At 36.8% G+C, this 22,925-nt stretch overlaps 1 protein-coding gene across 2 annotated transcripts in view; it reads left to right on the top strand.

Moving 5' to 3' along the window:
• The window catches only part of LOC140166455 (recombining binding protein suppressor of hairless-like), an 84,614-nt gene that overhangs the window by 53,593 nt on the left and 8,096 nt on the right, over positions 1-22,925 (top strand). For both annotated transcript variants that reach the window (XM_072189933.1, XM_072189934.1), the window contains 6 exons: positions 11,851-12,052; positions 14,787-14,903; positions 15,203-15,368; positions 15,859-16,033; positions 21,125-21,262; positions 22,079-22,191. In XM_072189933.1, the coding sequence (XP_072046034.1) occupies positions 11,851-12,052; positions 14,787-14,903; positions 15,203-15,368; positions 15,859-16,033; positions 21,125-21,262; positions 22,079-22,191 (911 nt within the window). The remainder of the gene's footprint in view (positions 1-11,850; positions 12,053-14,786; positions 14,904-15,202; positions 15,369-15,858; positions 16,034-21,124; positions 21,263-22,078; positions 22,192-22,925) is intronic.

Genomic DNA, 22,925 nt, shown 5'->3' with positions numbered 1-22,925 from the left:
TTATCTTGCTCTTGTTAGGTATTGGGCCATTCCAGTTGACATCCCAACACTCCTATTATTAGAGCCCATTGTATCACAATCTTGAAGTTTACTAGCTCTGTCTAATATTATTTCGTGATTTTGCATAACTGAAAACAATTATTTGTGTGCTACATGTAGTTTTGATTTGGTTACAGTGATCAGTATTGACATGAATGGTTTTAATGTAGTTTTTCTCACAATTTCAATTTTCATCAGTGGCGGTGCCAGAAATATTTGTCGGGCGAGCAATGGACTGGGAAGCAAAGTAAAATTTTAGAGGAGCAAAATCAGAAAATGGTCCTAAAATTAGGAGATTTTCGCCCCAAAATAGGTGGGGATTTTTGGCCTAAAATATGCCAATTTGTGACCAAAATAAAGCAATTTCTGTATAAAACAGGGTGATTTTTGCCCCAAATAGTGGATTGAGGGGGGTGATGAAGGGGGGGGGGCAAATTTGGGGGAGCAAATGTCCCTTCTCCCATTCCAATGTCGGAGGATCACTACTGATCATGTTTATAAAAATCTAAACACAGTGTGGTGACCAATTCCAACAACATGTGATGATCCTTTGACATTGGTGGATTCCATACACAGTGTGGTGACCAATCCCATCACCGTGTGGTGACCAATCTCAATACTGTGTGGTGATCCTTCAACATTGTTGGATTCCCATACTCCGTGTGGTGACCAATCCAAACACTGTGTGGTGATCCTTCAACATAGGTGGATTCCCATACAATCCTAACACCGTGTGGTGAGTAATCCTAACACCGCGTGGTGATCCTTCGACATTGTTAGATTCCCATACTCCGTGTGGTGACCAATCCAAATACTGTGTGGTGACCAATCCAAACACTGTGTGGTGATCCTTCAACATTGGTGGATTCCCATACACTGTGTGGTGACCAATTTTCAAAACCGTGTAGTGATCGTCCAACATTGGCGAATTTTCTGCACACTGTGTGGCAATCCTCCACCATTGGAGGATTTCAATGCACTGCGACATTGATGAACCCATAGAGGATTCCCACACACTGCATACACTGATTCTCCACCGTCCGAGGATCTACTTCCACATGTGTGACATTTGTGTGGTCTTTTGTGGAAGGGCATTTGGTCGGTCAGCATAACATCACTTGCAATAGATCGCTTCATCATATTGGTTGTTTTTGCCGGGATTTGGCTGTTCCATCTCGTAACTGTTGCACTCAATGGGGGAAATCACAAAGCGTGTCATAAAATAAATACCTCCCAAAAACTCCCAATAATTACAAAAAAGCAGATTGGTACTTTTGAAAAATTAACTGCAACTGAAAGGCCTGTACAAACCAAAAAATTGTAAGGGTGTCCACTTTGACAGACATCAGAAAATAGATGAAGCAACCCCAACAGAGATAAAAATTCCCTTTAAAAGGGAAAGCCAGCCTCAATGTAGAAGAGGTCTTGTAATTAGTTTTGGTCAATGTGAAAGGCATTTTTAGGATCACGCTTACATCTACATGACAGTCCACCAAACCATCAACGATGAGAACATGCACACTGAAACAGCAGAAAACATTAATTCCTAATCTCATGTCAACTCTTTTAATTCATTACATGTACTCCAAATTGTTCTGGTCTGTTTGTTTTGTTGTTGTTGTTGTTGTCGTTGGTTTTTTTTGTCTTTTCAGCTTTTTACCCACGATATCTCAATTTCTAATTTTGTAATACCAGAACTTATGGACTCGATTTCACTGCTTTCGATATATACACTGCCGGTTTGAGTTAACTTACATGTACATTTTATTTTAAAATAACTTAATTAATTCGCAATGTATAGTTTAAGCCTACTACATGTATATTATAATAGATAGTGGCCAGCACATTTATAAAGGACTGGTTACTCACTACAATCTTCACTCTTAAACTGTGTTTTTCTGAATGTGCTGATCATGTTGAATGCTAGTCGGAAACTCCTGCGTAGCTTATGGACATGGCATCTTACATACTCCATTCTATAACAGTCTGCCTAGTGCCTTGTGTGTTTTCTCTTCAATCATTTTGTTGAATGTAATTTTATGAATCAAATAGTTATGTGTCATTTTATTTATAATAAAGAAGTTATTAAATTAACTAGTGCACCTGCAGCTGTGAGAGCCCTGACATGATAGCAATACTGTTTGACCCCAGATGACCTATGACCTGCGTGCAATTTTTTTCATGCTCCCCTCATCCGAAGGATTCCACCTATCAAGTTTAAGCCCAGGGCAAAGTTGAAATTTAGCCCCTACATGACCTTTGACCTTGGTTGACCTCAATTTTGTTTTGCGCATATATTCCACTCGTATCAAGGATCCCAGCCACCAAGTTTGAGCCCGATAGGACAAAGTTTGAAATCCATGACCTTTGACCTTTGACCTCGGATGACCTCCATATAATGTTTTTCATGCTCCCCTCATACAAAGGTTTCGACCCACCAAGTTTGAGCCCGATCGGACAAAGTTTGAAATTTCACCCCTCCGTAATGACCTTTGACCTCGGTCGACCTCGATTTTATTTTCGTGCATTATATTCCCTCCTATCAAGGATCCCACCCACCAAGTTTGGGCCCGATCGAACAAAGTTTGAAATTTTGACCTTTGACCTTGACCTCCGATGACCTTTAAAACCACATGGTCAACATGCTTTTCCCAATACCTATCCATGTCCGAAATTTCGCTTGATGCGTCGAGTTGCGTAAACGCATAGCCGGACAGACAGACAGACAGACAGATAGACAGAGACCGCTTATTATTTTAGTAGTACTAGTGCACCTGCAGCTGTGAGAGCCCTGATGCTGTGAGAGCACTGGCTGACCTCAATTTTGTTTATGCATATATATTCCCCTCGACGAGGATGCCACCCACCAAGTTTGAGCCCGATAGGACAAAGTTTGAAATCCATGACCTTTGACCTTTGACCTCGGATGACCTCCATATAATGTTTTTCATGCTCCCCTCATATAAAGGATTCCACCTACCAAGTTTGAGCCCGATCGGACAAAGTTTGAAATTTGACCCTCCGTAATGACCTTTGCCCTCGGTTGACCTCGATTTTATTTCGCCCCTATATTCCCCTTGTATCAAGGGTCCCACCCACCAAATTTGGGCCCGATCGGACAAAGTTTGAAAATTTGACCTTTGACCTTGACCTGCGATGACCTTCAAAACCACACGGTCAACATGCTTTTCCCGGCACCTACCCATGTCCCAAATATCGGATCGATGCGTCGCAGCACGGCGGAACGCATAGCCGGACAGACAGACAGATAGACAGACAGAGACCGCTTATTATTTTAGTATAGTAGATAGATAAAGTAAGACAATTTATTTATCTATAAGTGCATGTCAAATGGGGTACATTGTTCAATACTATATGCATAAATTATGCCCTTATTATAGCTCGGCCCTAAAATCTTTATTTTGCATCGGATTTTTTCCGTTGAAAAGACAAAACTGATGTTTATGATAGCAACCATTTCATCAATAACATTTTGAGTCATTTTTATCCATAAAACGACACAGGATATGATAGATAACTACTTTCACATCAATATGGTCCATATGATCACAGATTGTTGAGAATCTGTGATATGATCCGGGATATGATGAAGATTTTGATTCTATAGATCTGTTATCAACATGATATCACGCTGTTCAGTGGTCAAGGAGTAAGGACCCCGGTCAAGGACACTGATATGACATCATAGGTGATGTCAGATTTTCTTCTGCTGACCATATGATGCTATATATATTAACTATTATTGTTACATTTAGGCCTTTAAACTTTTAAAGTCATAATTAATTAGTTCAAACATAACTTTGGTAATACTCACTCGTTTTCGTTCGTTGAAACGGCAAAACATACTTACTTTTCCTAACAAATCAATTAAAATATTTAAAAAAAATTTAACCACAAAAAGTAAAAAAAAAAATCATTCCAATACCACTAAAATATAATCTCTAGAGTAAACTGACCCCAAACCTGAAACAGGTACCAGCCCCGAATGGGCTGGCGAAAAAAGCTGGGGTGAATTGTTTAAAATCAAAAAGGGACTGTCCTTTGTATCATTAAAAAATAGCTGTAGACTTATGTTAGAAATGTAATCCCATTTTGAATTAAAAACCTTAACCCTAACACTAAAAGTGGTTTTGGCTATCGGAAAGGAACGAAAGAATGAAAAAGGAGAGAAGATGAACAAAGAAGTTGGAGTTTCCCGTGTTTTGACCCCACGACCCCTCTCATGGCAAGCACTCCATCGCCGACCGGTAGCAATATGTGTTTTGCGCCACAGCATCACCTGGAGTGAATACGCATTGGTTTTGTAAGATTTTATAGAGTTATATCAATGCATTACAACTACGAGACTTGTACCGGTAGCACTGGTCTTGGTCTTCTAATGCTATTTTGTGCTCATAATTGTATAAATGTTACTACTAGAGGTAAAGCATTTTCCACCCTAATGTGGCAGTGATGTCAGTGTGCATTTCATCGAGCGCATATACAAATCGCTTGTGTTTGCTCAAAGTGCTGGCGTACACACGCATGCATTCAAAGACGACGCCGCATACATGCGCATGGGAATAAGCTGCCTCAAAGCTTTGACGTTACTGCCACATCGGGGTGAAAAATGCTTTAGTGTGGCAATGGTAGTCGGCACTAAACTCTGAACGACAGTCATGGATTATTGGCATGTGTGCAGTGTTGGTAAATAACATTTATCGCTTTATTGTTCTGCTTGTCAATTTAAATTTAAAATAAGTTTTTGAGATGCATACAAAGTCAGAAAATGATTCTATTACTAGGGAGTGTAGTGAAAAAAAGGCAATTTGTTCATAACAAGTTTAGAGTTAATTGTGTTTAATGAAGTGGTTAATGTGAAATGATTTACCAGTACTGACAGTATAATAAGCTATTCCAGTTGAAATCCGTACACCCCTTATGGAAGACATGACCGTAATCTCCCTACAATGTATGTGGAATATTAATGTTATGTCTTCCATATGGGGTGTATGGATATCAAGTGGAATAGCCCAATCTCTGTTCTAAAGGTTGTTTATTTGTATTACTACCTTGCTGTTAAATTCTTTGTTAGAAAATAAAATGGTTCAATTATTAAATTTGAAAGTCACTAATATAGAGATTATTCAAATCGGAAGTCATCTATAAGGACTGAAAGGGACAAATTACACTTGCCACTAACTGTCGATTTCAGGTTTACAGTGGCATAGCCAGGGAAGGGGGTAGATGCCCGGGGGTAGATACCCCTGTCCCTCCCCATGAGACGCTGAGGTCATGATTTTTAACAGATTTTTAGACCATTTTTCATCAACAGTAAGAATTTCATTTGAATGAAAACAGCATGGCAACAGTGCGGTATTCACCGTTATTGTTTATGACGAACGCCCTCATACACCAACTTTGGTTGGTATTTCCAATGTCTTTTGGTTAACTTGATCATAATTTTCGCCTGCCCGCATTTGTCCTTATACACTGTAACCTCCTTCCCCCCTTCGCACCCTCTGCAAAAATCCCGGTATCGCCACTCTAGACCATTAGGAAAGCATGTGCACTCAAGTGGCTAAGTTTTGGTTTAGATATAAGATCGACGGTGTCGACGTGAGCATTACAATTTAGAGGGTGTTTGTGTCCGAAAAAATTTCAATTTTAGACCATAGCCCAAATTGAAGTCGAATTTTGTTATATATCAGGCCAGTGCGCATGAAGCACACAAAAATGTGCAATTTTGTACCTTATTTTGGCCCAAAACATATGTATAGGGCAATTTTTGGGGGCCCTGGGCCCGGGCCCATCTGGCCCAATGGTAAATCCGGCCCTGCTTGTAGTGATCATATCGGACTAATGAAAATATTCCTGTGCAACTTTGGTTGCATGTGCACCATAACGTGACTTCCGATCTTACTGTATCCTATTGCTCTGCTGGTCGAATTTATATGTGTTTTAAAACAAACATGGTCAAAACAACTGCACAGTCTCGGACACAACTACACAGTCCCTGTTCCTCAGATTCTGGGGAAAAGAGTGACATTTTTTAACTCATTTAAGTCATCAACCCAGAACATTGATGAATAGGGGCATTGGTTTAGCACCACTCTTTTGCTACTATTGTGAACACCGGTTAACCTAATTCTGAAATGTGCCTTACTATTTCATGCCTAGTAATAATTGTTATTGATTTTGACTCAAGTTTTGATGGATTGCTCAGCAAACTTTGGGTCTGTATTCTGTTAAATTGAACAAAATCACAATTGTCAATTTGGTTAGACTGTCACTGTAAAATTGGTTATTGAAGTAGTTTTTAATAAATATCTGACATCTGTATAAATAGCTGAGCGCTGTGATCTTGATGGAATGGCACTAGATACAAAAATGAAACATGTTTACATGGGGCCATATGATTGTGTTGCGGACAACTAAATACAAAATGATTTATTGAAATTAATTGATTCATAGACCTGATCCACAGGAGTGTTGTTTTTTCCTGTCGTTTACGATCGTGTCATCGTATTAAGTACCGTATGTCCGCTCAATGTCATCGGCATACTACAATTGTGTCATGATTCGCGAATGATGAAAATTTCCATCATTTGGTCGGTTTCTAGCATGATTGTGTCGTAATTGCTGATGAAAATGACCCGTGTGTACCCAGTTTACTCAATGGACTTGTAATTGTATTGGCATGTGTATTGGATAGGGTGCCCTGTCTAGATCTGTTACCCACTCCTGCCCCATCCCATGGGAGTCACCACTCACACCAGGGTGTGAGATTTTGTGATATTGGGTGGGGAAAGGGTTAACATTTTTCTGTTTCTTGGAAATGACGAAAATAAAGATTGGAAAATCCCAGATTCAAAATTAAGCATTGAATGGTATTTGTATTGAGCTGTGGTTGGTGATGTATGATGCCGGGTATGATTATGAAGGCATTAACATGTTTGATCTTATTATGAGTTAGTGGTTCAAATTGTGGTAAAAAGATTACAAAGGTTTGGACAGGTGTTCAGCGTCACTTGGTCTTTATGTTCATTCCTGGTTCTATACAAGATGGAGTGATGTGTTAGGTTTAATTGCTTACGTTTAATTGTTTGTAACTCAACTGTAGGGAAATCGTATTGCATTTTTTGGTTTGATATGTCACTATGCAGGGCCATTAAACCTGTTTTTGTTTTTTACGGTATGAGTCTGACTTCCAAAAATGTGGCGTTTATGACAGAAACATGCATGTTAGATGTTACTAGGGCTTAATCCCGTCAAAAGTGTTGACATTTATGTGTTTTTTATTTGAATATTTGCACTAAAAATGTGGACAACTTGTTAATTTGATTTGAATTTTGACCTTTTTGCACATATTTTAGCATACATGTAATGTCCAAAAAACCCTGGTAAAACGTTCTCCTTAGTGCAGAAAGTAGCGGGATTATTAAACCGGTTATATAAGGTTATCAGAATCAACTATGTATGTGACACAATCTGGTCCCAAGGAGGCATTCTTGAAAATTGACTTGCTATAATTATCTTTACAAACATTAGGCTATCATATACTGAAAACAACCCAAGTTTTGTGATGTTTATTTTCATATGTATTTTACTGTTCTTGTTCGCCATATTTTTGCCTTTATCTCAATAAATTTGCTGCTTTTGGCGTCAAAGATCATGTCACATTACAAAATTCTATTTTCAATGATTCTTATCAAATTTGTTGTGACGGTATATTGCCACTCTTTGAAAGAAGAAATATATTGATAAAGTAACCAAGTAAAAAATGGATTGACTTTACTTGATTAAAAATGCATGTATCTGAAATATCACCATGGAAATGACATTTTTATCCATAGTAACCGTTCATTTTTCGCGTCGATCGCAGACTATCGAAATTGATTATGCAGTTGAGTAGGACAACTCACTTTGCAACAGCAGTGGATGTTCTCACAACAATGGCCTTGATATAGGTGTGGCATCACCAGTAGTGGTATTAAACAAGAACTTGACACATTTATCATTTCTGAAAAGCAAAATTATCCTGGAAAATTGTATTTATATTAGACGAAGAATCAACAACCACAGCACTTGGTGGCTGTCGAAGCCTGGGGTTGGTATGCACTGATATTATATGCTCCAATTTATATTAAAAAAATGCAAATTTGGTCCCATATTTGGATTGTGCATTTGTGGAATTGAGTAGAATCACCGAGTTATATGCTGCAATGCATTGTGGGTAATGAGCACATTGAAAACAATGAATCCTGTTGCAGTTTTAAAAATTCCCAGCGAAATTTTACCAACTGTGTTAGCGAATTACCAGTTACAAAATACTGCATATGGTGTTTTAATAGCATTGATTTGAATGGTTATTGGTATTGATTAGCCAATAACTAATGTTTCATTTGATTTTTAAAACTATCAGATGGTGATTTTCAATGTGACTTTTTGTAATAGAAAGGGAAAAAAACCCATTTGATTGTTTGAGGAAACAAACATAGCTGTGTACATGTATGTGCACAGTAGGCACTCTTGTCCGTTTACTGTTTTCAGTGACCAGCTTGGTTGCGGTATTTCATAGCGCGCCACCTGTTGTCCATACACAGCAAACAAGTCATGGAAGCCATGTTGAAATTTCTGGTCACTTCAGTGATCGGTCTTTCACGTTTCACTGTTTGCAGTAACAGTTTCGTTGCTAAAGCCCAACTTCAAAAACTGGATAGAATCAATGATAAAAAAACTGTGATCTGAAAATGATGAAATGCGAAATTCAAGATCTATTTTACCACAAACATAAAATCTTACTGAAAATTCAAATTAAAAACTATACAATTGCATTGCATTTTGGGATATTTCTAGCCCAAAAGGTGTCAAAATATGCAAATTTTAGGTTCCATGGGCGGAATTTTGTTTTGTAGATGATAGTCGCCGAATACCGAGATTTGTGTTCTAACAAAGGAACAAATGGCATAATTGGCATTGGCAAGGTTGGAAGACCAGGCTCTATCTACTTGTGTGAAAAAGTAGGGCCACGTTTGAGGTGGATTTTATGTGAACCAACCAAAAGTTAAAATACACCAGTTGAGTATGTAATCTGGCATGCAAATGAGACTTTTTACCAGGAGAGAGTTTCAGCTACATGTAAGTAGCTTCCGGTCATGTCAAACAAAATGTTTGACATGACATGTTAAATAAGGTAAAATCTCACAACTTTTCGAGCCTTCCTTGAGTGAGGCAGGGGTGGGCAATACATATACCATTAACCAGACCAACCCCATAAAATGTGAGTAATCCTTCAACCCCTTGCTTTAGTAGTTAGGCACTTCTGTAATTTGTTGGCTCACCTGTATGTACATTAGGTTTCTAATGGGGTATTAAGGAGGCCTAAAGCTAGGAAAAACATGTTACTGAACCCTAACCGGACCCATGTTTGTTTTGCTATCGGAAGTTAAAGAACAAAATTTATGAAAAAAAATGAAACCTGGCACCCCCAGGATTCGAACCTCCGTCTTCGCATGCCACACATAATTTCACCGGCCTGTACTCACAGGGGTTTAGCTGGCCCGGCCAGTGATTCCCTGAGTATATATGGCTTAGGCTGATTGCGTCATCGCATCACGTGCTATCCATGCATGCACAGTGCTTTTCATACTAGTGGGCTTTAGTGAGATTCAGTTCGGTTAGGGTTAAGGAGGCCTTAATCTAGGAAAAACTTGTTACTTAAACATGTTGAAACAGCCCAGGCTCATGTTATAAGAAAATGAAAATGCAGACAGTTAATTAAGACCATTGTCTATAACACATTTATATGCATGATTTACTTCCCATTATCATATCCAGCTTGATTAAGAAGTTGTGATGTGGCAAATTAAAAATTGATGAATTTGAGAGATAATTTTCAACATTGGAAAGAAAGCATTGATGTTTAGAACCAATACTGGCACCTGTTTGCGAAAAAGATAATTATCACGTTTGAACAAAGAATAAAAGGATTAAAAATAATTGTGCCAAAATGGATGAACAGTGACGGTCATTGTGCAAATTGAAAATATTCAAAACTAATTCATGCATAAATATATTACATCAAACGTATCATTCTTCAGTTGTCATTTTATAGTAATGATTGTATAGGCCTAATTATCAAATGTCAAAGAAATGAGGTGAAACATTTCAAGTGTCGCACTCGTAAAATAGGCTGGCAATTTTGTTAAGAAACAGGTGAGGCAATCAAGACTGATTGATGAGATCCAATTATTGTGATGCATCCTGAATTATATATAATTGCATTGTATCGTAATTAATGGTATCATATAATACAGTATTTTTACTTATGAAATTGTTTCGCATTGTATTGTTCTGTATAGGAAATCAAATTATGCTCTGTATCACACAAAGCTCAAATTCTATTTTGATCTAGGATGTTCAGCATAACACTGGTAAGAAATCAAGGAAATGCTGCAGACAGATTAGTCAAAAAGTGGAGTTCTTAGGACAAATAGGTTATTAATTCTTGAACAAAAACACAATCAGAAATCACATATTCATTATGATGATGTAAAGTTTTCCCATACAGAGGAAACACATTGCAGTTGCGTGCAATGGAGTTCATTCATAACATGAGCAATGAGCATGTGATATGATTGATTGCTACAGGTATCGCTGCTGACAGGTACATAAGAATTACAAAAAAATCTGAAAAGTAACACAAATCGTTTTATTAATATTGCCCATGAGTGGGAGATCAACAGACCAACATCTGGTAGTCATGATATTGTTGAAGTTAAATGTTTGTAAAAAATAATGTGTGCGTGCATATGGTGCGTGCAACCGTACATTGTCCTAGAGTACTTGTTTATGTGTGGATTTGAAAAATTGATATGTCATGCAACAAGTGGTTTAGGCCAGGAAGTTTTGGTTAAGAAAACCTAACAATTATGCCCCTTTGTATAATTTCTTATATTTGTATTTTTCAAAAGAAAATTTACCTGTGGATCTACTAGAAGTAGTATGTGCTTGTTTTTCCTCTGGACATATTGTGTGTAAAGTAAAAAGAATAAATAAAAACAATAACAATAAAAAGAATACATTTTTAAAAACAATAACAGTAAATCAACTCCAAACACCATTTAAAGAAAAGTTTTATGAAAGCAATTGATTGATTCAGGGTAAAGGTTGTACTGAAGCACTGGGCTATTCCAGTTGAAATCCATACACCCCATGTATGAGGACATATAACCTCCCACACAGGGATGTAGATTTCAAATGGGAGTCACCCCACCCATTCAGGTAATCCTATTTGAAATTCACACTCACAGATCGAAGTGCTATTCTCTTTTTCATGGCGTTTAGGCCATACTCCCATGAATTAATTTCTTGCAGTGGTTCTCCAATCCTCGCGCAGAACAATTTTTACTTTCCTAGTACTGTATAAGTGGTAATTTTCGTGTACAGTTATTTTCGCGACTTGTAGTGAGAGACACATTTTCGCGAATGTTATTTTCGCGATTGCCCAGTCCTCCTCTATACTTTTAATACATTATTGCATACTTTCGCGAGGTGTTATTTTCGCGGTTGGAGCTCTAATCGCGAAATTCGCGAAAATGAAACCCTCGCGAAAATTTCCACTTATACAGTACTATATGCATTGGTTGGATAGAGATAATAGAAGTGCCATGGTTTAGTGCACAACAAGATGGCACTGCTAGGGTTCCAACCTGCAATTTTGTGACCATGAGTCGGAGCCTATTTCGATGCAAAACTGTTCTCTCTTGAATGATTTTGTAACAAATTTCTTTTCTTTTTTCAATGCAGATGCCAGCCATGTTATTCATCAAGGTGTACCCAGCCCAGCTGAGAAGCTGATGACGGCTGAGTTAATGTCAATGACGACGTCACCGCATAGTATGAGCACGTTAGCAACATCTGTACATACGCCACCGAGCCCAGAGCCAAGTCCGTCACCGTCAGCGCTGGCTGGTACGCCTACACAAGATGGGATCATACCACAAACAAGGTAAAAATGGATAGGCCTAATTTGACTCATTTGCATATAATTGCTAACTAATTATGCAAATGTACAAATTAGAGGGTGGCTAGTCAATATAATACGTAGTACATTAATTAAAGTAGGGTCAATTTGTCCAAATATCAACATGTAATAGATAAGAGCACATTACAGTAGGGACATTTTGCTGTGCCTGAAACTTGTTGGGTCTAGGATGGTCAAAACTGTTGAAATTGGTTCGAATACCAAATTCTACCTCATGGGGGAGGGTTTTTAAATCGAATAGCACTGTTGCCAATACAGCCATCACATACAATTTATATGCTGCAACAACACACACATGTTAAACTGCTATGACAATTTAAGTGAAAAACCCTGAAATTTACAAGAAGACACGCAACAGAGAACATTGTAAAAGTAATGTAATTTTGTGATATTAAATTTGTTGAAAATAGGATCCAAAACTCAGTTGCAGAGGGGATAAAGGTCTACTTTTGACCAGAAAGAAGATTTCTCTTGAAAAGGTCTGCATTTGGAAAATTTGCACCCCCACACAAAATTCTGGCTACGAGTCTGCCAGGCAGCAAATGGCGTATCACATTTTGCATTTGAATTCTTCGTCTGCTAGTTTATTTTAGCTCCTAGTACTACAAAAGGACATAAAGTTCATGAGAAGTTCTTCATCAAACTTGACAGGCTCAATCTCTTCATGTTCCTATCAAAGTAAACAAGGAGGAGTACAATTCAACAGATTGAAATACCAGGGATTTCTTGTTGTCTCACATGTGGTTGTCAGGTGGTGTTGCCAGAATTGATGTTGTTATTAGGCTTTAACTACAAATGAAAAGGAACCCAATTTAATTCTTTGTTCATGTGCGTATATATAAAATCAAAATATCTAAAAGCTGTGACATAAATACTCCCAATATATGCATACTGAAACATCAGTAAGCAACCATCCAAGTTTAGTGGCAGAAAAGCACCTTTGAAGCGGGCAAAAACTGATCAAAAGTTGCCCAATTTGGTGGCTAACGTGGGATTTTGGCAACGCTGATAGTGCGTGCACAGAAATAGAAAACTTACATGTTATGGATAAACAACATGAATTGGATAAACGTACTGGAATGTCATCACAAGTAGCTATAGAGTGTGATCAGTATTTAGCCTACATTTTGCAGGAGGCATATCTGTTTATCTGGCTATATTTTGTTCAACTTGCAATAAGCGAAAACTGTTTTTGCTTTTGTTATTGCACACGTCAGTAAAGTCCCAACCTACGTTAGTGTAATTTACGATAAGCTCACGTCAGTCATGTAATACGCAAAGTGCACAAAATGCAAAGCTCTGCGCACTTTAAATACTGCACCCAACTGTGTGTGTATGCCATTCTATATCAATCTATGATGTTATGAGTCTCTAATATTGGGCTATTCCAGTTCAAATCCATACTCCACCTTTAATATATGAAAGACATGACCTTCATCGTCTGCACAGGGAATTTCACAAATGGGGTTACCTGAATAGGTGATTCCATTTGAAATCTACACCCCCTATATAGGAGATTAAGGTCATGTCTTCCATGGGGGTATATGGATTTCAACTGAAATAGCCCATTGCAAGCTGAACTAAGTATAGTTGGAAAAGAGAGAGGTAAAGTTTGGCTCGGTGTAAAAACAAACTTAAATGCATCAAAGGTATATTTTAAAATTGGCCAACAACACTCACTTTTTGAACCAAATATGTCAGAGAAACCACTCTCCGTCATCAGCGTTGTAATGCTGTTGGTAGACTGACTGATGATTCTCCAGTGTTTCTAGATGTTGTTGACAATGTCCTTCTTGTCCTATGTGATGGTATTTCTAGAAGAGAATCATATATTCTAGAAAGAATATTTAAATTTGTAGCAGACAGATCAGTTGTACAATGTACTTGTACACCTATCATTCTAGAACCAAACTGACTATAGAGTCCTAATTATATGTCAGTATAGTGAAACTGTTATAACATTTACATTTATAACAACATCCACTTCCCTCATATTGAAATTACATTACCATAATATAAATAGCGATGTTTTTACATAAATTCATTTCAATTGTAACAACAGACTGAAATCGCATTATGAATTGGGACTACAAATAGTGTTGATATGACAAAAATTACAGACCTACAGACAAATGGTGGAGTCCCATCTGTGGTGTTCAACAGCTTGTGCTTAAGGCACTTGTTAGAAATTGGTTCAATGTAGCATTCAAATTCTATTGGCTAATGAATGATGCTGTTCTGCTTGCATATAATTTATTCAATATTGACCAATCACAGTGATAGTTACCTTAATCAAGAGATTTATTTAATCACAGTGATAGTTACCTTAATCAAGAGATTTATTTAAAATGTTAAAGCATTTTCCACCCTGATGTGACAGTGACGTCAAAGTGCTGAGGCAGCTGTTCCGCGCACGCATCTATGCGCTATGTACGCAAGCGCTTCGAGCAAACACTAGCGATTTGTATCTGTGCCCAATGAAATGCGCATTGACGTCACGTCGTCATTGCCACATCAGGGTGGAAAATGCTTTCAAATAGTGTTCACTAGAACTAGGTAGGGCCTACGTCATAAAACTACACTTCCACAAATTTTAGGTTTAAAGATGTTTCCAAGCATTAACCATTGACTGAGCAGTGAGTGAGCTGGATTTGTTTTTCACTATTTTCATACTACATGTATTTCTTGTTGCCTGTAGGAATGAGAAAAGATTAACCAAAGAAGCAATGAGACAATACCTGAAAGACAGGTGTCATCAAACAGTGTTGGTCCAACATGCCAAAGTCGCACAAAAATCTTATGGAAATGAAAAAAGGTAAGTCTTTTCAGGTACCGTATCCATGCTTATTGTGCTTTAACTGTTCATCAGAATAAAGATTCATGTCAGTGTCCACAAGCTGTATTGCTCTTCTCCAGGCATGAGAATTTTTAGGCTGCCTTAAGCCTGAATTTTCACAGGCTTTTTCAGGCTTTTTCAAACTTTTCAGGTTTTTTCATAATAGCACGCTTTAGAGTACTAGATGATTAATCTGCATTAAGATATGACAAATTAAGTTGTATGAATAATTGCAACATTATACATTGTATCTCAAATGACTTTATATTCTATCCTAGATTTTTCTGCCCCCCTCCATGTATATACCTCTTGGATCCGGGATGGAAAAGGAAAAGAGAACAGATGCAAGGGGACGGCGAGACAGAGGCCGGCTCACAAGTCTGTGCCTTCATGGGCATTGGAAATAGTGACCAAGATATGCAACAGTTAAGCCTTGAAGGAAAGGTACGTATACATACAAAAATTGATTAAAAATCAGGTGAAAGTTGGAAAAAAGTAACATATTTTTAATTTTAGATGGTTCAGGGTGTTTGGAAATCCACTGGTTTTTGTCTTGATTGTAGGCTTTGTATAAACCTGCGCCTCAGGTATCCAGTGCATCTAGTCTTAAATGTGGTACATACAAACCAATTGTTGTCAATGGGTTGGGCAAGATGTCCAGTTGTAAATTGAGCTTTGTTGGTAAAATCTCAAGTTTAGTTTGGGTAGGAGGTGCTACAGAGGACCCATCGCTGTACCAATTTTCCAACTAAATAGGACCCATTGGTATACCGAAAGCCCAATTTTTCAGTCAAATTTAAAGCAAATTGTAGTTTTTACTAAATTTCCAGAATATTTTGTAGCAATTTTTTAGGCTATTTGTCTCAAAATAATAATGATTTGGATATTCTCTTTATATGATGTTAATTATTTGAATATGTTTCTTTTCATGCAGGAATATTGTGCAGCAAAGACATTGTTTATTTCGGACACAGACAAGAGGAAACATTTTCTTCTGTCGGTGAAAATGTTTTACGGCAATGCAGACGACATAGGAATATTCAATTCAAAGAGAATAAAAGTAATCTCCAAACCCTCCAAGAAGAAACAATCATTAAAGAATGCAGATTGTGAGTATATTGCAGAAAAGTTTATTTTGTTGGTAACAGATTAAAAGAATTATAGATTGAAATGAAATAATGAGCGAAAAGATGCAGTTTTGAAAGTTAAAATTTGGTCCATTCAACTCTCACAAAGTATGCAGAATGTAACACTTGAACATTCCAGGAGGTAGACCAAAGTGCAATTTTCAAAACTGCATTTTTTCTTACATGATGAGCCAGATGGACGGCAGTGGTGTGTGACATTATGAAGTGGACCAATGTAGTCAAACAAAATGTGCTACCAATAACTGTTTGTATTTATCCTAAAAGGCATTATAATTAGGTTACCTCAAGTTTGTTAGTGACGTACGTGCGTATTTTGCTGGCCGCAGTATCGAATTGTGCTGCGCAGAGTTAAACGCACAGAGTGTACTTGCACTCGCACATGGGTGGTTTGTCGGCACACTTGCGGCGCAACCGCAAAAAAGCATTGACATCACTACTGAACTTGAGGTGAACCAAATTATAGAAGGGAACGTAAAACTTGTGGGCCTATAATAGAGCACTATGCAGAGGCTTAAACTTACAAGCTTCAGCAGAGTTTACAGAGGAGGTAATGGTTTTGATGGTTTACCCTAAGCTGATAATGATTTTAGAAATTTCATTTACTTCTGTCAAAGAATTCACTAATTTTTTCAATAAATCTAAATATACCTAATTAAAACTTAATCAAATATATATCCAGTTTTGCAAATTGCTGATGTGTGTAGAAGGAAAGGAAAAAATCACAGGTTAAAAAAGAATGTGGGAAAATGTGTGGATTGTTTTTGGTATGTTTATTGAAGTGTTAAAAGAATTCACTGTCTGTCCTGTAGGTCCATTTGTTGATATGCAGTGTTTGCAGTCTATTGTTGCAAGTCAAGTGCACTGGTGTACGCCCCTTAGTGTGTGACTCTGTTCTAGTTCCCACAGTATACTATCTTGCTACTTTTTGACAGAACTTTCCTTGTTTTTTTTATATAATCGTGATATGATTCTGTGGGATTTCTGTATGACAGCTCCAGGGTTGAGTCGACGTATCCGTTAAGTTTTAATGTACCAATTTATATTGTGTATGTGTTGTCATGTGTGTCGAGATAGCCTAGATAATATTGACAAGTGTTGACTCTTCCAATTCTGTCCGCCTTAGGCAATGTTGATATTGTTTGTTTTTGTGTGTTTAAAGGATGCGCATTCAAATGTGTTTTATTTGCCTGGATAAGTGTGAAATTTTAGTGCATGTCAAAATCAAGAAATCAATCAAATTATAGAGGGTTGGTATACCAAAGTTCTGCAACGTGCAAAATAAGCAAAGTATTATGTGAAATCGGCTTATTTACCAAATTCAAATTCTACAAATTACAAACAACATTTGTATTTAAATTTTGTATTAGTTATGAATGGTGTAAATTTGCAATGTACAACATTGTAGCAGAGAGCCGCACCCCATTATGACATTAATATTACCGTAAGTCATTTTAAGTGGGCACTTATGTTTTTATAGTTTAGTTTAGTTTAATTTGATCTTTATTAACGCCACACACTCACATAGAGACCAGCCAATTCTGGCTTATGAGTGACAAAACATTAATATACAATATAAAAATAAAGCACATAATAATACATATAAACATAATATAGTTAAGGGTTTTAAAAACAACAACATGCATATAAATTTTAAAAAAAATAAACACAAGGAAATGTTAGCTGAAACCTCATCAAATGCCCATCATGCTATAGGCCTAAGCCAAAAAAACAAAATAAATGTGCATTATATTGTTTATGTAAATATGGCCCAAAGTATGGCTTTTTTATGTAGATGGTTCTGTGTTTGATATGTAGTTGAATCCTGCCCATAATGATGAAGGATCATTGTGTACATGTAGTTGGATCCTGCACTTTATGATGGAAGATTGTGTGTAATTAAGTCACTGGGTGTGCCCTTTTATCTAATGGGCTAATGGAACGAATCGGTACTTAAAAGTTCTTCATGCATGTAGTCTTTAGCTAATTAAGAGCAAGGTTTGTATTTTAAACTTAAGTTATGAATAGTGTAAAATTGCAATATGTGCGGAGAACAGCACACCCTTATGACATCAGCATTACAGATGGTAATATAATACAATAGGTCCTACCCTTATGCAGCGTGGTTATCTGGAATACGAGGCTAGGCTTTTGAAGGATTATCAAATAAGGATAGGCTTGCTAATGACTTTGTCAGCTCATGTAAATGGGTTGCTAATTGAGTGGAGGAGTACACTGGTTTTTTTTTTTTTTTGGTTTCTTTGACAGTTGAAATGTTTTAAGTTTTTAAGTTAATTTTCTCCATGTGGGTGTCAGCTGCAGCAGACTTTTACCAAATTTTCAACAAAAAAAACCCAAAAATTTCAGAATTGTACATTTTCATAACCATATTTGAAATCAGCATGAAAAATGCATTAAAATGAGTACAAAGAAACTTAGTTTTGGTCCAGTGGTTTTTGGAATAGCTCTTGATATTTTGAGAAAATAATCTCAAAACTTAAAATTAATATTTGAATTTTCAAGATTGCTTAAATTTCGAATTTGAAAGAGATTTATAATTTGTTTCTTAAAAAAGCAAAGAATGAAAAGAAGAGCTACCAGTATTTCCTCTGTTCTAAGTCAAGTTGTATTTGTGTACCGAAAAATATATTTTTACCTAAAACGTGAACATGGCTAAATAATAATATAAAACAAATTGCATCCATTTTCTTCATTATGTGGTGAAATCTAATTTGTCACTTTCATTCAAACATTGCATTATGATGTATAATAATTATAAATTGCACGTATTGATGATGATATGAAGCATTTGTGCAAAAAAAAGAAAGAGTGAAAGAACCAAGAGGTTATGATTGCAACGTTTTAGCTCTAAAGACAATAAATGTATTTTTTGATAACTGTATTCCAGGTGAGTGCATATTTGTCTAGTGTTTATCCTTCGTGTGAGAGAGCATGAAATTTAATGAACAGACTAGAATATAATGAGGGATTAATGAGCTTTATTCTGTGATCTTTTGTTACTCATCATTCACTAAAGACACACCAACCTCTGTAACAAGGTCGAAATATGCTTCTGTGAAAACTGAAGTAATTTTCTTTTATAGTGATTGCATTACACATTAAAGAAAAAAGGAAATAATAGGTACCCGGTAATAATGATTTTCTTAGCCAGTGGAGCATGAAGGGTGAGAGTTTATGGCATATTATTGTGTCCATTTATGATCAATTAACTGAATGAACCATGAATACTTGACATGATATCCAAACATGACGTCTGCTGTATTGAATTGGGCTCTCAGCTGTCAGTTTTTTAAAGTTATCGGATTTTGACAATTATAGCAACTAATTTAGTACTCAAGATGAGCCTTACTAAGGCTTTTTGTGCTCAACATATTTTTGATAGACGTCATATAAAATTGTGAAATACATAGACTGAAACAAAAGGTATATAGTATTAAGGCTCTATCGATTTCATGCTTCATTTACTGAGCAGTTTAAGTGAGCAGATCATACAAAAGGGTGCAGTCCTAGAATTAGGCTCTCAGCTGTCAGTTTTGTCAAGTTATCGGATTTTTATGATTGTATGAACTAATTTAGTATTCAAGATTACTATACATATTTTTGATAGATGTCATATAAAATTGTAAAAATACATAGACTGAAACAAAAAGTATATACTAAGGCTCTATCGATTTGATGCTTCATTTACTGAGCAGTTTAAGTGAGTAAAATTATACAAAAGGGTGCAGTCCTAGATACACTGTGTGTCAGGGTGCATATGGCACACTTTCCAAAGGAAGACAATAACACTTATTAAAGTAAAACGTGAGTAGATTTCAAATTGAGAGTAAAAGGGGATTGGTCCTAATTTGCATATTGGAAACACGTTTGAGCAAGTTCTTACTCCACACTAAGATGATTAATAATTATAATGATACAAAAGATATAGCGTGTTAGCATAAAACAAATCACAAAGCGATATGTTGAACTGAAATGACAGGGAAGAGGGAAAAAAGAAACATTTTATTGCATTAGAGGCATAATTGAACAATTTATGACTCTTTGTTGATAATAAACAAAAGTGTAATATTGGTCGCTGAGTCAGCAGGGTTTTGCCGCACATGATGAAAAACATGGCTTTAATTTGTTCCCGCTTGGCAAAACAGTTTTTGCTGCCAAAATTGCAAAAACTTTAAAAAAGTGATTTAATGTTTCACTTTTTTCATCTCAAAACAAATAACTAAGTAGTGAAAATAATCCTGAGCATAATAAGACCAGATTTGGTAATTATAAGTAACATTTTAAGAAATTACTAAGTAAGGGCATGCAACAAGGGGAATGCAAACAGTACGGGCATTTTCTTGAAACGTGGCTAGCGGTCAGGCTTCCTAAGTCATCAGGCTTAAGCTCAAATAGTACAATATACCAGTTGCATATCGTACATTGCCTAGAAAGATAAATCAATCCACATAGGTAGGGCTAGCCTGCTGGCTTAGAAAACCTGATCACCAGCCAAGCTTTGAGAAATCGGACCTTGCAGACTCTTATGCTGGAGGACTAGCAGACAAGCTCACCAAAACCTAACAAACCACCTGGAGTCTCTTCAGAGGTTTGCCTGCTGGGTCATATTGCAATCCTGGGACCTGAATTATGACAATCTCCTTTTCCAAACTAACCGTCCCTCATCCATTGTGACTTCTTCACTGTTCACCGATGATTTCAAAATTCTTGCTGGTCTTTCGTCTGTTCCAAATGTATTCACAACTCACGTTCCAACACAAGATGTAATTATTCCCATTTCAGCCTCCTCACACTTTGTCAAAGAAGTTTCTTCCACCTGCATGATCTAATACCCAAGTTCTGGAATGAGATACCTGACAATGTTGTCTCTTGTTGCAGCTGCAGTCAAAGTGCTCCCCAATATCAGCTTTTACTTGCTTCCATTCCCTTCACACAGAGATATGGCCCGTCAATTTTCAAAGAGAGATTGGCACAATTATTTTCCCCCTGACTTATATTTTATTTTCTTGATTTTTCTCTATTTTTCTCTTTCAGTGTGTATCCAATCTGGTTCAACGGTAGCATTGTTTAACAGATTAAGGTCGCAGACAGTCAGTACTAGATATCTCCATGTAGAGAACAATAATTTCCATGCAAGTTCACAACAATGGGGTGCATTTACAATACATTTACGTGAGTATAATACAAAAAAAGTAGAACTGAATTTAAGTCATCAGTGATAAAATTTAGGGCTGTAAATCTTCTGGAATTACGGAAATTTGACCCCCCAAAAAATCTGGAAATGTAAAAAAAATATACATATTTTTGTAATTATTATTTTTTTTTTGCATTTCCGGAATTGGATGATGATAATTTGTCATAGAAAGAGCTAAAAAAACTTTTTTAGGAGGGGGTACATTCCCTGCAGCGTATTCCTTGGACAAACCCCTCTAAATGTTCCATACCGTGCGCAAGCCCGCGGCCACTTGTTCATGGACCAGATGGCTTTTCAGGAAATGGATATGTTGCCCATTTATATCCCTGAAGTTTACAAGATTCAAGAAAGTATCATACTGACTTACCCCAATACCAGGTTATAATCAAAGATGAGAATAAAGATGTCTTGGCTAGGAGCTACCTTTAACCTGGTTTACAGGGATTACTACAAGTTAAGCAAGAGCCATTTCAAGCATACAAGGAACCAGGAGCCACATCAAGCCCAGGGCCAGTCCAATTCAAACTCCTATTATTTTGTTACTGAAAGTGACACACACTGTATGTATTTGCTTATTCAGAATCAAAACTGATCAAATTTAGCTAAAAGATGCAGTTAAAATCCAAATGGGCACTGCGTATGATAATTTCAGGGTGTTGAAATCATGGGTGAAGTTACAGAGGTCAACATCCAGGACCCAATTTCTGCCAAAAAGCTGCCAAAATGATTTGCTCCTTGCAAATTTACCTGTATAAAATGCCCTTTAGGTAACATGATTTTTTGTTTCTTCACAGTTGATGATGATGAATCAGAAAGTGAAGAGTTTACAGTTCGAGATGGCTACATACATTATGGTTCAACTATCAAACTAGTAGATACAGTCACAGGCATGGCATTGCCTAGATTGGTAAGCTTAACAAGTACCTTGCAAAGTACTTTGACCCATGAATTTTGACCCAGATAGGTCAAGAACAGACGGGAACTTGGGTACCCGGGAATTGGTGAGAGCTTGATAAGTACTGTGCAAGATATTTACCTTGTAGTTTATTAAGTTCCAAGAAGAAAGAGAAAAATAAAGATGGTCAAATCTTCACATTTGGTAAATGTGAGTGATATTAGGGCTCTCAACTAATGTGTGATTATGTACTCGGGTACCCGATTGAATTTTTGGGAAGGAATCTGGGTACCTGAAAATACGATTTTTTTTAATTTTTAAAAGTTTTAAACCCTAAAATACTTGTTATAGGTTCGAACCAGAGAAATACTGCTATTAATTTGCATTTTTCGGGTACTTTGACCCATGAATTTTGACCTAAGGTAGGCCAAGAACGGGCGGGAACTCGGGTACCCGGGAATTGGCGAGAGCCTTCAGTGATATGTACGTAAATGAGCATTTTTTGATAATTAAGAAAGATAAAAGTTTGGAGCAAAGACATGTAACAATTGACATCATTGGCTTCGTTGATAAGATACTTTTCATGAATTTTCCAACAAGTGCAATGTCAAAAGCATACTTCAACTACATTTGACTTTCGCTTTTGAATTCTGCTGGGAACAATATTGTCTTTGCTGAAAATGGATCAAAAACATATTTAAAAGTAATATTCAAATCAAAGTCAAATACAGTTCATCAATGTATGT

This window comes from Amphiura filiformis, chromosome 12, assembly GCF_039555335.1.
Source record: "Amphiura filiformis chromosome 12, Afil_fr2py, whole genome shotgun sequence".
Lineage (NCBI taxonomy): Eukaryota > Metazoa > Echinodermata > Ophiuroidea > Amphilepidida > Amphiuridae > Amphiura > Amphiura filiformis.
Note: the sequence above shows the minus strand (reverse complement) of the source record. Positions and strands in the feature narration are given on the sequence as shown.